The sequence below is a fragment of the Thermobia domestica genome, chromosome 14, assembly GCF_964235325.1.
Source record: "Thermobia domestica chromosome 14, izTheDome1.hap1.1, whole genome shotgun sequence".
Classification (NCBI taxonomy): Eukaryota; Metazoa; Arthropoda; class Insecta; order Zygentoma; family Lepismatidae; genus Thermobia; species Thermobia domestica.
The window spans coordinates 17774759-17792649 of NC_137467.1; the positions used below are offsets into that span (position 1 = coordinate 17774759).

General features: G+C 34.9%; 1 protein-coding gene across 7 annotated transcripts in view; it reads right to left on the bottom strand.

Moving 5' to 3' along the window:
• Nucleotides 1–841: 841 nt before the first annotated feature.
• The window catches only part of LOC145669551 (uncharacterized), a 36847-nt gene continuing 19797 nt past the window's right edge, over nt 842–17891 (bottom strand). For all 7 annotated transcript variants that reach the window (XM_081737752.1, XM_081737753.1, XM_081737750.1 and 4 more), the window contains exon 3: nt 842–2709. In XM_081737752.1, the coding sequence (XP_081593878.1) occupies nt 1074–2709 (1636 nt within the window). In that variant the 3' untranslated portion in view covers nt 842–1073. The remainder of the gene's footprint in view (nt 2710–17891) is intronic.

Here is a 17891-nt window from a genome sequence, read left to right on the forward strand (position 1 = left end):
ATTGGAGAAACAAACTCCGAATAAAGTACAAAGAGGATGTTATATTACAAAAGCAACACCAAACTACTACGTATACCCAAGTCATAAATATTAAGCAATTCTAAGCAAATATATATTTATATTGAACCAACCATCAACTGGGAAGATCTCAATCGATATTCAAGAAATAAAGTAACTACCAGCTAATGAATTTCTTGAAGTGGGAGCAAGATCAACATTTCCACTCTGCCGAAAAAAAAAGTTTTAGGTCATTATCGGAAATAATTATGTAACATTATATCAGTATGACAGCGAAAATTATTTAAATTGGAAAATGAGAACAGAAAACATTTTAAATATGTACTAATATAGCAATAACGTTTTTACCCACTGTATGCGTGATTGCTGTACTATGGTAATAAGTGTATGTTTTCCTATGTACTGGCAAGTTCTGTTGATTAGGAAGTCTGCATGTAAAACAAACTAAAGAGAAAGCTCTGCAATAATATTGTATTTCTGGCTGCTAATATCAATGTTCCTTATTCACAAGATTAACGAAAACTTATTACCATTAAAACTGACTTTTTAATTAAATCACAGTTATAGCAAAACAATATTCGTTAATTGTCCTGCGTTACGGAACAAGATCGCAACCATAATATTTTGAAATTGTACAGAAATGCTCAAGACGTTACACCTTTAAATATTGGTGGGCAGTAAATCTTTTTCCTCTACATAAAAATTTTGCACGTACCCTACATATGAAAGATTTTCAAACCCTATGTGCTAAAGTACAGCTTGTTGAATTTCATTGTTCCAAGACTTATTTCACACACATTAGAAGTATAATAAAGAAAAGTCCTTAAGGTTTAAATTTGAAGTTTATTAAAAATCTAACGTTTCTTAGAACTTACTACAAAATGTACTTTCTAAATGATAAGCCCTATAAATTACTTCACAAAATCTTATATTTCACTCATGCCTTCTCATTACTTGAAATAATTGGAACTTTTTCCCTGTGTACTATTAAGTGGCAGCTCAAAATGACAAGCAAGTGGTGTTCCGCATTCGCAATAATTATACAGACTTCTACTTTAATGTTTAAGAAGATGTATCCGTAAACTAGATTTATCAGAAAATCTTTTCCCACACTTTTCGCAAATATGAGGCTTAACACCTGTGTGTAAAAAGATATGATTTGCCAAACCGCTTTTAGATTTGAAATTTTTCCCACATTCGCCACAAAGAAAAGATCTGCCACGTGTATGTGTCAACAAATGAGACCGCACATTTGTTTTTGTACGGAAACATTTACCACACTCTTTACAAGCATGAAGCTTTTCCTGTGAATGTGTTGAGAGATGAGTTGTTAAATTAGACTTTAGAGAGAATTTTTTATTACACTCCCTGCAGATATGTTCTCTTTCAGGAAAATGTGATACCATATGTTTTGCTACTACGGATCTCGAATAAAAAGTCTCTCCACATTCATCGCAAGTATAAGATTTCTCACCAGTGTGTGTAAGTATGTGTTCCTGTAAAACATGACTTTTAACGAAACCTTTTCCACACTCGCTGCAGGTATAAGGTTTTACAGCTGAGTGTATTAGGAGGTGATTTCTTAGAGCATATTTATCCTTGAATGATTTTCCACATTCTTTGCAAGTATGAATTCTATCATTATGAGTTAAGGAATGGCATTCTAAAGAGTCTTTTGTATAGAATACTTTCCCGCATGATTTACATGGATAAGGATTCTCACGTGTATGAATTAAGTTGTGACGTTGTAAAGTATATTTGAAACTATACCCTTTCCCACACTGCTTGCAAATGTAGGGCTTTTGTTCTGCATGTGTCAAATAATGACGATTTAAAACTGATTTCTTATAGAATCCTTTTCCACACGCATTGCAAATGTAAGACTTTTCAGCCTTGTGCAGTAAGGTATGATTTCTTAAACTACTCCTATTTTTAAGTTTTTTCCCACACTCTTTGCAGATATGAGGTATTTCATCACTGTGTTTTAACATATGAACTATTAAATTGGATTTGGTATAGAATTTTCTTCTACATTTCTCGCAGCAATGAACCTTCTCACCGGTATGTTTAGAAACATGAAATCCTAACAAGTATTTCGAAGAGAAACCTTCTCCACATTCGTTGCAAATATGAGGCTTTTTATGACTCAAAATATGATAATTTAAACCCGATTTTTGACGGAAAGATTTTCCACACTCTTTGCAAGTATGAAGCCCTTTGGTTGCATGTGTAATTACATGATTTCTTAGAGATGATTTATGATAAAACCTTCTACCACAGTCGTTGCATTTATGTGGTTTTTCAGGAGCATGTATTAACGTGTGACATGCCAAATAGTATCTATTATAAAAAGTTTTACCACACACGTTGCATATATAATGCTTTTCACCTGTATGTGTCTGAATGTGATACTTCAAACCTGATTTTTCACGGTATCTTTTTTCACACACACTGCACATGAACGGTTTTTCAACTGTATTTTTTAATATTTGTTTCGCTAAAGTTGACTTCGTTGCTAATCGATTTCCAGGTTCCAAACAAGTAATACTTTCTTCGCTGATGTTATTTTGAGAGCAACTGTTTGAATGGGTTTTCCGAATGAAGCTGCTGTCTTCTTGTTGGTAAGTATTAGGGCCTATATAATTACTTAAAGCTACTTTCTTTCGTGAAATAACAGCCATTCCGTTAAATCTGAAATGGAAATAAAAACATCAAGTGACTTGAACGCGCATGCTTCTGGTTTATGTACCATTATATTTAGGTATTGAGGTTTCATTGAGCAGGATATGCATTAATTGCTTGTGATTCTATTAGCTTATAAGCGAATTTCGAACTGTAGTCAAGAAAGCCACACCTTAGGTAAAACATAAGAACTATGATTTCTTTTTACTACTTCTCTTTTCCAGTTATTTGGGATGTTATGAAGAATTATTTTCTGTTTTATTTACTTTAATTTCTAAAACCTTACCTAGAATTTCTAAAAGTGATAAATCTCTTCAGACTGTTCCGTTACTACATTCCTATGGATGCTCTTCTCAAAAAGGCGTATAAAGTTTATCATAGACAACAGACAAACAAGCAACCAAGGAGAACAAATTAAACAATGTATGATATAAAACTTCTTAATCCTTGGAATAACACATAAAGCTTACCAACTACTATATATCTATACTGGAATCAGCCAACGGCAAATTTAACATCAGAAAGAAAGATTCATATAAATTCATTTAAGAAGATTCAGGATATTCGCTGCCTTCAATGTTAACACGATCACGTTTCAATGTTAAGACCAAAAAGACCGACGATCAAACAAAACCACTTCTAACGATACAAACACCGAGCAAGAGAGAGAGGTAGTTCGTTAATGTTATAGAAAGGAAATAATCAATTTAATGCATCGTGCCAAGGACAGCACAAATCCCTTTTCTTAACTATATTAGTATAAAAATCTCTGATGTAGAATTGCTAACTATTGATTGAATTTGTAACCACTACTGGGAATTTAATTCCTTCCATTTAAAATACTTTCAGTTCGATTTCATGTTCAGCATGGTTGTTAAATAATGACATCTAGAACCTCTGGAAACGTACTTCGTTACTTTAAATCATAAGTACAACTTCACAACACCAGCAGAAAAAATTCATGATGGATATTACCTTTTGATATTACCAAAGGAAAATGTCCTGAGCGTACCAAGAAATAGAGCACCAACCCAACTTCAGTAATAACCACTTTAAATAAGATCTGAAGACGACATTTCTCAATTTGCATCAGGTTATATTTCAAAAAAAGAGGCAATAGCTCTTTTACTAATTAAAGATTATATATATTTAGATGTAAAAGTCCAGGAAATCAAGTTATAAATTTTTCATTACCGCCATCGTCTATGACCATATTAAACAAACAGTAATGAAGCACTAAATCAGTAATTGCTAAAACTTAAATGAATGACTTTGTATCGCTCCCATCGTCACCGAAAACATCGGACAAAAGTCTCTTTAAAAACTCCGAAATTGCCGGATGACTCGTGCATTGTAATCTGACCTATTACTTTAACTTCGACGGAAACATCCCCCCATCGAACTAAGGCGACATTCCATAATTCAACCAATGAATCCTTCCTTGTAACTTTACCTAATCCCTGCCACATACAAGAACCATGGAAAACTTGACTGATACTCGAATTCGACGATGAGGTGGCTAAGTTATCATATTGTAAGGAATGAAGTTTCAACCGAGTCTAATAATGTGAACGAATAAGATTATTGTTAGATTATTCCGTCAAAGAATATCCGTTAAATATTTTTCTTATAACATCGTAGGTTAAAGAAATGAATATCGGGGCGAATTTTGAAAGAAATTATTTATATAATATTAAGCAATTGAAGAAAAACCTAACAAGGCTAAATTTGACAGTGAGCCACAGAAGACAAGGAAAGAACTCAATTAGGTTATGTCATCAGTACAAACTTCTCCAATGGCGAATATCATCAACAATCATAGGGAAGTAATCTCCAAAAGATAAGAAATCATTATATTGATATGTCTATTAGAAACTATAGAGTATGTTATTGATTCGGTCTTTAGAAATATCAATATCAATAACTTAAGAATGTAGGAGATATAGTTGAATTGTTCCAAATTTACTATATTGAATATATTATTGTTTGTAAAATAGCAATTCTCTTTATGCTTTCCTTTATTTACTTAAATATTGTGATCTAGTTTGAGATGATTCGATATGAACGTATTTAGAAATTTAGAATGTAATAATTGGAGACGTAACGTAAAAAATGAAATGAAATTTTTAGACCTTATACAGAGTCGTTCTGACGTGTGAATACTGCCATACTAAAGAGTTCGAATAACATATTTCTTGCAGTAGTCAGGCCTTTAGTATGACACTAATCATACGTCAAAACAACGCTGCATAAGACCCTTTATGTTTTACGTCTCACAAATTTACCGGCTAGGTTTAAGAAGAGGGTGATGATAAGAAATCAATGAAATAGTGGAATGAAGAAAGTAGGAGGAAACGGGAGAACCCCGAGAAAACCACGCAAACGGTGTTTGTCCAGCACAAAGTTCACTTCACGCAAGCTGGGATCGAAACAAGAACCCCATGCACCAGAGGTGAAAACCATACTGTTGAGCCACTGCGCCCCGAAGTAACATTGTAATATAGAGCAGTATTGCGAGAGAGAATTTATCATATATAACGATTGGGTCATTCAGATGCTCATAGACTTTAACAGACAACTGCGCAGCTTTGTACGTAATATACTCATTCGAAGTTTCAGAAAACAGGGGTGGTAATACAGAAGTATTTGCCCTTGTACACACACCGTCTCAAGTAACTGCAGGTTGGAGTTATAAGAAATAGCTCTTTCCTCCAGAATTGATTCAGTATACTCCTAAAGGTTAGACAACCAACATGACAGTACAAACATGTATCAAAACAGCCTGCCAGCATATTCCTCTATTTGGAGCAAGAAAGAACTAATAGTTGGTCATCATTTAGAGAACCAACAGATATATATGAGAAGAAATTGCATTAAGTTCTGAGATAAAACTAATGAAAAGAAAAGGAAAATAATAAGCGTAATATGGACATTATACAGGAATCGTTACTATACAGTGCTACAAAACTTGTTTTGTTACACACACACACACACACACGAACAGAAAGAGAGAAAGAACGTATGGAAGACGCCGAAAGAGGGAAAAAGGGGAGAAAAGAAAGAGAGGAAAGAAAAATAGCGGAAGACATGGGAATAAGTGAAATTTTAACAACTAAGAATACACTGCGTTTCTCTCCCTTGCGCCCCTCTCGGTCTTGCGTTTTTTCAACCTTTATGAGATAAATTTCTTTCAGTAGCAATCGCGAAAATCATTTGCAGCACATACTAGAAGAAAATTGAAAATACATGGGAGAATCGAACCAAGAAACTTGAGAATGAGTGACACAGACGCTGCTTACTTAGCTATAAGACCACAACTACTGTTTTGTTAAATCGTCGATTAAATTCGCTACGTCAGCGAGTTCCCCCTGGCTGCATTTGAAATTTGAATTTTATTTACGGCGTTTATGCATTTGTGGCTTAGGAATCCTCGTTCCATAAAAAACATTTGATCAAGATCAACCGTGACTTAATCCACAATCTTGAGTAATTACTCTTACACCACTATATGTATCTGTTTATGATTATGAAACCATAAGTCATCCGAAGCTTTGTGGCAACCACCGAAAAGCGTGGAGTATATTAATACTTATTTGCGTATATCGCCATTGTAGACTGTTCCCATAATGTCCATCGACTTCGATTTTGCAAAGTTTGAGAGATAAATTTAACTTTTTATTTTGTCACCAATTTGAAGGCGTACTATTACACTTCCATTAAGAAACCCATATACATCATTTAACGAATCAGTCATTATGGAACAATTTCATGTGCTGGTTCAGCAGTGGTACCAATCTTTGAAAGTTTCATTTAAAACTTTTTTTAATTGTTCTGAGTAATTGTGTGTTCAGTATAGTTCCCTCTCTTCTTTTTAGCTCCCGGCATAAGCATGCGGGCACTACCAAGTATACTTCTGTGTGCACACATGTTACTGTGTAGAGAGGGAATTGTATGAAGTATTTATTAGTATCACGTACTGGAGTTTATAATATCATAATATTAGAACGTATGTACGTCCAGCCGTTACTCCGCACGATAACTTCTGAACGAATGATTTTTTTTTCAAATCCCATTTTATGCAATAGATAAATAGAATTATTATCTCGAGGGAGTCCGTTAACGGAGGTCATTCGCCAAACAAAAATTATTTCCGGTTTCAAAATTGATCACAATTGAGGAAAAACGGTTATAGTTACTGAAACGGGGTTTTTCGGCAATCGATTAAACATTTCAACCATAATTCTGATCTTTATCCTTAACACTCTAGTAACACCGGAAATGGTAGAAATGAGTTATTTCCGGTTTTGAAGTTGATCACTCTAGAGCAAAAACAGTTATAAACAGTAAGAAACAGTTTTCGGCAATCGATAAAGCGTTTTAAGGAAAACTTTCATCTTCATTCTTAAGATCCTAGCAAAACCAGAAGTGATAGAAATTAACTATAACTTCTGGCTTTAAATTAATCAACACAGAGCAAAAACTATACGAGATAGGGAGAAGCTGTTTTGGGGAATTAATTTATCGTTGTGGAAACAACTATCGTTTTCTCTCCTAAACTTGTAATCAAACCAAAAGTGGCAAAACCCATGGTAATAGCTAACGAGAAGCGGTTTTCTGTGATCAATTATGTCCCAAAAATATGTTCTATTGTAACGGTGGAGGGTATGAGTGGTTAAAATATGAAACAAAATTTTAATAACCTCCCGTTATCCGGAATCTTGGTAGCAGGAGCGCACGCTCCGAAAACAAAGTGTATCAAGAAATACTGAACTCAAATAAAAATACCAATATTAATACTGCAGGGTGCGGCACGTAAACCGGCCCGTAAAGTGAACACATAAAATGAAATGTAATGTATTGAATATGATTAACTACAACACATAAATAAAATGTTGACTCAATCTCCTGGTTGAGTTTCGAGGACTTCTTGGCATTATCTCCTCCACCTGCATCTTTAATTCAGGTGTGCAGACAGATGGTCGTCTGTTCCTGGGAGCATTTTGAACCGATCCTGTACGCCGCCATTTTTCAATCAATTCCTGAATGGTGCTTTTTGCTGGCACAGAACGTCCTGGAAATTTCTCCCGAAAGAAATTCTTTGTTTCCACAAAAGATCCAGTGAGAATGAACCCTTCAACAATGGCAACACGCTCGGGTATCGAATACGGCATTATCACACACTGACACTCAACCGGCTTAACACAACGAGGCCTTTTTCTCAACTGGTTTCGACAAGTTTCACTGGCTGCGGCTGCACGTGACTGCTGCATGTCACGTAAGTCGACACGACCTCGACACGCCATCTCTTGGTAGTAAGGCAGATTATTTAAGTGTTGCCAAAAACACAATATACGAAAATATTACGACGGGCCGGTTTTACGTGCCGCAACCTGTACAACACTCTTGGGTCGTAATCGACAACTTACCATTTAAGCCTTCAATATAAATCTCCACACTGTTGTGATTCACGAAGTTGTCAGACGTAGCGTGGACGTAGAGAGATGATACAACCTAGACTCAGAATTTTCAGAATATACTTGCGTAAGCTTGTTATTGAAAACCATATGTATTATTTGCTGTATTTGTTTCTATAATACCACATTCTATCACAAAATCGTATTCATATACACAACAGATAATGCCCACCACAAATGAACAATATTTTGACGCAAACAGTCGCTTCAATAATGATTTGATAACGTCATTGACTTTAATTATTGATTCCGTTCAACACAAAACTGAGATTGACAAATACTCAAAAGAAACAAGATATATAGAACAATGAAACATAGAAAATACTATATACAACAAAAATAATAATACATGCAATAAGGTTTCTCTACTATATTAATATGTCTTTTTCAGTATAAATGAAAGTCCAGACGACAGTTAGCAAATTATATTATTTTATATGTCTAGAAAGAATTGTTTTAGAGAAGCTTGATCTCTTATTTATTTTTATATTTATTATTTATTTATTATTTTTAATTATTTCCTTTTTACTGATGCACTGAACTATTATACTTGCCACTTTGGTATGATTCTTTCTATCTTCAGTCCTGTCTCAGCCAGAACAGATGATTCACTAGTGTAATACTAAAGGCGGATTTTCATGCCCGCGTTAGAACGGAAGCATCACATGTAGCGTATTCATCGTAAATTATTTTCGTTTTCATACATCCGTGCGTTTATTGCGCCAAATTACTACACGCTAGCTAATGCGCATGCGTAAAATAGAAAGTTTGTGACTTCAGTTTGTGATAATGGATTCCCGAAGGAGAGCTATCGTTTTAGCTGGAATATATTATATTTCAAAACGCCGCCGTCAGAGGTATGTTAGGAAAATGTGGTGGGTTCACCCCATTTTCCAGCTTCGACGAGAATACGGAATATACAGGAACCTTTTCTTTGAATTAAAATCCGATCCGGATAAATTTTATAAAACAAATAAAAATATTTATAAATCATACTAAAGCATGTTTCAAATTACATTGCTTTTATTTTATATAGGGATTGATAATTTGTACATACCAGTTATTGTATGAACTATCTATTGTTCCCGGTAATACAACTAATTAATTACACAAATATAAAAGTACTAACCATCGATACCAATATTTTCAGCAATTTGATGGCATGTTTTTGTCCTTAATACTGCATCCTTGTATTTCGGATACTTAAGGTTTTCCAAATTTTGTTTTCTCTTACTTGTTCTACGAGCAGTTCTTCAAACGTTGTTCTTACCTCCGCCATGTTAGTCAGTGAATACAATAGTGTACGCGCGCTACTTCCGTCAGAATTGAACAAATTTCTACTCTGACGCGAGTGTAGCGCGCCATCTCCGATGCGTGATTTCATTGGCTGTTTAGCACAATCGCTCGCAACTCACGGAGGTAAAGGACACATGAAAATCCGCCTTAATTTGAATTCAAAGTGACTAACTAACTGACACTTGATGCTCGCGACTGGCAAACTTTTATTTAGGTTGAATTCAACTTAGTCATGATACTTCAAACATTCTTCACAGATAAATATGTTAGTTAGCACAGTTTTCAGGAATAATAGAGTTATGTAACGATGTTATATTACTATTGTAGTTGTTAGATATTTTTATAGCTATAAATTGAAGTTATATTCCGCTATTATATAGGCCTATATCAAATATAGATTGGTTTTGATACAATCGTTTTTTATGCATATTTGTTGCAAACTTGAGCTTATAACTGAAAGAATTCAAGACAAAGTAATACGTTCATATTGTGCGCTCATTATATACATGATGTTCTATATTTACTGATCCTCTAGAGCGTATACAAGTTATTAACTTCCATTAATATTGACTGGCGCAAGAACCTTTATATTTAATTTTTGTAGCACTGATATGCAGTATTCAATAAAATAAATTAGGCTATGAGTGAAGTATTTGATATGAATATTATTATATCGCTTTACATAAATATTGTATCAATATTTTAGATTTACTTTTTATATGCACATATGTTTCTACGGTTATATCAAAAGAATTCTATAACGTTACAAGTGCAAAGCCTGCTTTAGTGTGTCGAATACCGTATACACATATCACTTGTTTTAATCCTTTTTGTTGACGTTAGTGCGTGAATTCACGTTAAATTCAATTGCTTAAATATATATTTTTTTTTTACTATGACGCATGCAAACAAACTATATAATCCAAGTGTTTTAAATATGACGATCTTCAATAGTAATAAGCGATGTTTCCTTGCAGTGTCTTGCTTCTTCACGAATACGTCTTACTTGTTATCTTCGGGCACATTCAGTTTTCTTACCTTGACCGGCAGGTTAAAACAAAACGTCCTTAAACGCTTCTTATTCATTATTCTTTTAGAATCACTTAAAAATTATTCTTCATCGCTGCATCTTTCTTTTATTATTCTCTTTCTGCCTGCCCACCTGCTGTCTAGTCACAATGCTGCGGCTGGTCATCTGTTGTCAATGTTGCCAGTAAAGTTTAGACAGCTAAGGTGGAGTTCAGAAGGTTACTGAGCGAAGCGCTCAGTCACACCGCTCGAAGTGAGCGAAATGCAAAACTCGCGAAAACAACGGGTACACAAATGCTGATAGGGCGGCGTGTCATAACACACTATGTCGACTCTAACCTTTCTACTAACACGACAAGTGGCAGAAATCCTTCACTTCCGGTTCTTCTAACATTGAGTGTTATAGAATGGATAAGAAAAGGGGTTTTATATAATTCATTAAGTCACCCATAAGTATATTCCATGTCGACAGTAATCACTCAATTCAAACAGAAAGTGAAAGAAACATACTATAACTTCCGGTTTCCTTATTAATTGAGAACATAATTTGTGATCCTCTTTACAGTTTTTACTAGAGTTTATTTTTCAATAAATACTGGCGGGATCTATACCAAATTTGGTGAGCAAGTAGCCCATTGCCTAAGGAATAAAGGCTTGTATATTCTGTGATCAATAAAATGTTAGAAAATATGAGAAAGGGCTTTGAAGAATATGGGATGAAAATAAATGTTAGAAAGACAAAAGCCATGGTGATTGGAACGAAGGGGTCTTTGTCAAATATAAAAGTAGGAGGGGAGAAAATAGAACAAGTGAATAGTTTTCGATACCTGGGTAGTGTTCGTAGTAATGACATGAAATGCGAACGTGAAATAAAAGCAAGGATAGGAATGGCGAAAGAAGCCTTTAAAAGAAAGAAAAGTCTGTTTTGTGGGACCTTGAACAAAGAGTTGAGAAAAAGACTCATAAAATGCTTCGTGTGGAGTGTTGTACTGTATGGGGCGGAAACGTGGACTTACGTAAAGGTGACGAAAAAAAGTATCATGAGGGACGTCCTAGAGGGTATGGTGGCGGGAGAGGGAGGGGGCGAAAGAGACTACAATTAATGGATGATATTAAAACAGAAAGATCATACGCGAAGACGAAAAGGTTAGCGGAGGACCGTGGAGCATGGAAGCTTCTCAGCTGCGGCAAGTGACCTGCCAATAAATGCAGAATACCTATGATGATGATTCTGTGATCAAGCTCGGCCAAGAACAAGATCCACTCGGATTGCATTTGATATCTTATTTTTCAATAACTACTTAATTAGCTCGTTGCATAACGAAAAAATCACTGTACTTGGTGGGCGACCAAAGAGTTGTTAGCTCACGAGGAAGGTCCATAAACCGTGAGAGTTGAATTTTGATGAAAATTTGTGACAATATTCAGTTCGAGTTGCTAAGTAACATAGTAATAGTCACACGATGCGCAAATGCTTCGTTGAGCTGCTACACAGACGCCATCTTGAAATCCAGTAGGCAATGTCCAAAAATACCCTTTTGGCACAAAAATGAAAAAGCTTTTGATAGATCTGACTTCAGTATTGTAAATGAAGGTAGAGCATCTATATGTGAGAATACTTCCAGTGCATGATCGCCATTTTGAAAGGCGCCATATTGAATCGCGGTCAAATATGATAAATGGTAAGGAGGTCATATGGGGTATCAAATAGCACTGGAATTTACTCCTGAATCCATTTCCGAAACCAAAGTTTACATATCTGTTTTCACTTCAGAGTTAAGAGCTTTCTCGCTCATAGGAACATTCTGTGCAAGTAAAATTTGTTATGAAATGCAGTCTTGCGAGCACTCGCAAAATTTTAACTAATGCAGTAGTAGTCACTTGATCTACAATAGCCACTATACCAATCAGATCTTGAGACTAGTAAGAGAAATCGTTAATTAAATTGAAATTCCTGTAGTGAAAAATGGAATAGCAGCACTGTAACGAATTATACCTATTTCAAAGTGTGCCATATATATGAGTCTGTGTTGCGATTATGCATAGCATTTAAATCCTGTAATATAAGTTAGGTGTAACGGCACATATGACTTTACAAGAATATGTCTTGAAGTTATTAGAAAATTAATAGAAAAAATATTAGAAAAATAATATAAATTGATGCACATAAGCAGATATTAACCTACTAACCTTTTGCTCTTCAGTTCTGATGATGGAGATCCAAAACGAAGTGATTAGCACACAGTATCGTGGAGCAATACAAACGCTTAACAAATGCACTTTCGTCACAATCTTCATGACCACAGACACTATTTTCTACTAGTCTCCAGAACAGAGCTGGATTTAGGTTTGGTGGGGCCCTAAACTACTGAAGATAGTGGGGCCCTTTATGTGTCCAGATGAACGTAGGACCTTATATACAGAAATGAAGAAACCAGTGATATTTTACGAAGCACACTAGCAGAAGCGACCCCATTACTTACATCATAGGGGCCTACACAAACGAAGTACTGTTGCTATATGTAGATGTTACTTTATTTATTGTTTTTCTCATATTTTGAAAATGTAAATTCATTTTTTTTCCTTGAAGGTTTTGGGTCACCAAGAGTATGGGGCCCTAAGCTATAGCTTGTTTGGCTTATACGTAAATCCGGCACTGCTCCAGAACATTTGGAAATGAACCAACTATTGCTCCTGTGACATACCCACATTTCTGCCATGCATATGCAAGCATGCCCTTTAGGACTGGCGCACAAAATTGATGATACACAACAGAATGCATTTTCATTTTCATTATGAAAATTCTGCCATATAACTTGTACACCGAACAAGTGAACACCTGCTACAATTAGTTATTTATCACAGTTTTGATATGAAAACTAGTCTTGCCCTTATTATAAGCAAGTGTTTTGTCGTTAAAGGTGGAAAGTTGCAGATATTTATTATTTAATATTGAAGGGAAAAGCAAGAAAGAGGCTTGTTTTATGGATTGCAACTTGGTATTGAATCTTATAATCTTTATTGCCATCTATTCTTAGCAAGTGTGTATGCATTCTCTTATCACTAATACTGTAGCAGAACAGACACAAGAAAAGTGAATTCTAAGTTTCCAGGTGTATCTTCTTCTAAGAATGAGCTGTGAACTGAATTTAAATCCCCTTAATTGTTCAATGCGTCAGCAATAAATCGATTGTATTTAGACGAACTGGCAATAAATAAATTAGAGTATTTAACTTCGTAATATGCACGGTAAATTATGAGTTGTCAAGTATAAGTATTGGAAAAGAACACAATATTCTGCAACGATGATGGTCTTTGCCTAAGGTTTCAAGATTGGAGAAGAAAATTTAACACACTATAACGGACCACGTACAATTGCCTAAAATAGATTTTTGGTTTGATTCAGTCCAACGTCCCACACTTATGCCTGCTACGCTAAAGGAGACGTGGACCTACTGATTATAGTGGAATCCGAACCATTTAGGTCGTTCAACTAATATTCACCAGTTTATATCATTTTTCTAATATATATCCGAACAATCCCTTTGGTATTCTCTGCTCGTCAGTACTATTAGGCATGTGTTTCATCGACCAGCAAGCAGTCTATTCCATCGCACTTTGAAATAGGTATAATTTGTAGCATGCTGCTATTTCATTTTTCACTACAGGAATTTAAATTTAAGTAATGATTTCTCTTACTAGTATCAAGATCTGATTGGTATAGTGGCTATTGTACTGCATTAACTACTACATTAGTTAAAAGCCTGCAATTGCTCGCACGACCGTGTTTCATAACACAAGTCTAACTCACACAGTTTTTATATGTTCCTGTGGGTAAGAGAGCTCTTAACGCTGAAGTGAAAACAGATATGTAAACTTTGGTTGCGGAAATGGATTCAGGAGTGAATTCCAGTGCTACTTGATACCTCACTTGTCCCCCTTGCCATTTATCATATTTGACCGCGATTCAATATGGCGCCTTTCAAAATGGCGATCATGCACTGGAAGTACTCCCACATATAGATGCTCTACCTTCATTTACAATACTGAAGTCAGATCTATCAAAAGCTTTTTCATTTTTGTGCCAAAAGGGTATTTTTGGACATTGCCTACTGGATTTCAAGATGGCGTCTGTGTAGCAGCTCAACGAAGCATTTGCGCATCGAGTGACTATTACTACGTTACTTAGCAACTCGAACTGAATCTTGTCACAAATTTTCATCAAAATTCAACTCTCACGGTTTATGGACCTTCCTCGTCAGCTTGACTTGTATGTAGTACTTTATTTGTCTGTAACTACTCGCCGCATCTAAACCAAATCAGGTGATTGCGTAACATATAATTTAAGGAATAACGATCGTTATCATTGGTCGCCGAGTTCAGCTTATATTTGAATTTTTTTCTTTATAACTACTCGCCGAATCGGAACTAAATTCTGTAGTCGGCAGTCCACAATCTAATTAATTAAGATCGCTATATTTGCTGGTCAAGCTCGGTTAAGTTCTGGGGGCCAGCCGGAAAATATGTCGTCTATCTTCCATCAATTCCTTATGGTTTCTAATCGTTTCATCACCATTTCATTTTGTTTGCAGTCGATAACGATTTCAAGCTGATTATACCTTTCATAAGTAGCTACCTACGATGTTCTCAATAGCGTACATTAGGTTTTCCTGACATGAATTCTTTTCAAGGTACAGCTGTTAAAAAAATCTCTGAACCAACGAATTCATATCAATATGCATTTCATTCAAGGGTGGAGCGATGGGGGGCATAGGAAGACATTGCCCCGCAACTTTTTGACTAAAAAACAAAAATGTTATTTATAAGATCCTTCTGGTTTGTCCTAACCGTGCCCCGCAGCAGATAAAAGTTCTCTTAGCAACCAATTCCTAACTCCGCCTATGATTTCATTGTCTTACACATATAAACTTTTCATAAGAAATTTTACGCAGGTGTTATGTTTTATTCAGTCATGTTAACACACAGTGCAAGTAGGGCCTATTATTTTAACCTTAAATTGCAAAATAACTTTTGAAAGTCGATTCGTGTTAGCCCAAACTGACAATGAAACTATGGTATTTATAGTTATTATGGCGCTTTAAGACGTCATTCTTTTATATTTTCCACAATATAAGAATTGTTGGTAGCTTTTGCTAAATTTTTAAAATCATTTTTAAAGTGTAGTTATTGTAGTATGCATGGCCGCCTGCAGTGTGGGCAAGAGGGTCAATTACATCACCTATATTTCCGAAAAGTGTTCAATTCCTCAAAATACATGTCAAAACTTGTTAGATTGGCTTCTTGATACACTCTTGTATATAATAGATTAATACGAAATTCTATAGTATTATAGATATTTACTATATTTAATATATACACAGTGGTTTTCGGCAATGGGGAAACTAAAACGCAATTTTAGGGTTTCTTTTCACAACTTTAAAATTTTCAGGGAGTCCGGAGGTCCTCAGTGTTTGATAATGTGATGACTGGAAACGTAATTTCAGGTTTTATTTTAACAATTTTTCAAAGTTTCGGGGGTCGCCAAAACAAGTAGTATTACGACTATGTTCTTTTCAGACATGATATACTAATATTGCTAGTTGTAGATTTACATATCTATAATTTTATATTGAAATGTATCTCATATATGTTTACTTCATTGACTTTCACGCAATATTTAAGCGCACATTTTGATTGCCATCCAGTCTGATTGCAAAATCTCTATTAAATTTTTGAAATGAAATAAAAAATTATATTGACGTCCCAGGATTTGCACTTAGGAGATGTATAATTAATGAAAGGAAGTGATTATGAAATTAAATTGTGAGTGCTCTCCCACCGGGAATCGGGCTCGAGACAGTGTACACCACAGGCGCACGCGCTAAGCACTAGACCAACAGGGAGAGCGCAATATATATATATATATATATATATATATATATATATATATATTGGTTCTACAGGCCGGCCCTGTATACAATAGATATATATCCTTAATATTACGTTAAGTATTTACTGTAATTATTCACAAATAAATGTACAGATTTGTATTTTGTATATTTCCTTTTAATTACGTCTGTATTTTTCTTAATTTGTTATGAAATTGTAAATAATGTAGTATAGTGAAATTATCTTCAATTTCACGATAAATTCAACGAAATATTTCTCTATCATACACTAATACTCAAGCCTGTAATCAAATATTCTGAATCTTTATACAAAAATATTCTTCTAAACGGTCTACTGCAGCAAACACCTGTGCTCTAATCATTGAAATCTTCAAATAGTGGTCCTAATGGTTGACCTACCGTCCTACAAATATAATACAAACTATGTCGGATAAGACAACTCTAGTATCCCAGATGCATTGTAAATTTAAATACATCTATACCTGACAATGTGAGCGTTGTGTGTATATAGTACCTCCCATTGTATGGATCCCTGTCTACAACTTCAATTAAACCTAAGGCATATACTCTACCAAGAATGTTATATTCTAAGCCATAACAGAATCATATTCTCATACAGTTCATGAGATAATGTTTTACGCCAACAAAAACAAGCCATACGGTATAAAATTTTCTTGTCAAGTCGCAACAAATGGTATAAAGTTTTCCAAACATTAAGCGATTTATTACCTAACACCCTTCTGACAAACAATACTAAATGTCCGTGACGAAAACGAGATATACAAGGTATCAAACGTTAATATTGCAATCTCCTGAGAACAAATACCTCATCTATCCGTTCACCATCCCAATCTTCTAGCAGATTAATTTAAATGTTATCCTGTAAGACAATATATGCATACAACAAAAAAATCAAGACGAAGCTTCTAGAAAAATTCGAGATGATATGTCATAAACAATAAGTGTACACATCCGTGTACGTAATAATTTACCAATGAGATTATTCAGGTGAATACAATCTATATCCTGATGTCAATGTTACACGTAGCGCATTAATATGATTTAAAAACTTCGACAAATATTTTATAAGAGATGAGACAAGACAAAACAAAATTCGAGACAAGTCTTTTAACATTTTACGGTAATACGAAATAATAAAGGATAGCAAACAATCAAATAATCGCATAAAAATAGGAGCCCTCATCCAATTAAGAAAGGTCACGATGTTCGTATCAATAATGTACAATTTGTATGTATATGGTATTCTAAGACAAGCCAATAACAAGCGGTGTCCACGAAACAAGACGAAACTCAAACAATTGAAAGCATATCCTATTAAGAAATGTTACAATATTCTTATTATTATGTAACTATATGTTACTGTATGATATTCTAAGACATGTCAGTATCAGGCGGTAACACTGTTGCCCATGAGACGAGACGAAACCGTTCCTAAGCGAAGTCTTTACCCGACTACGGCAGG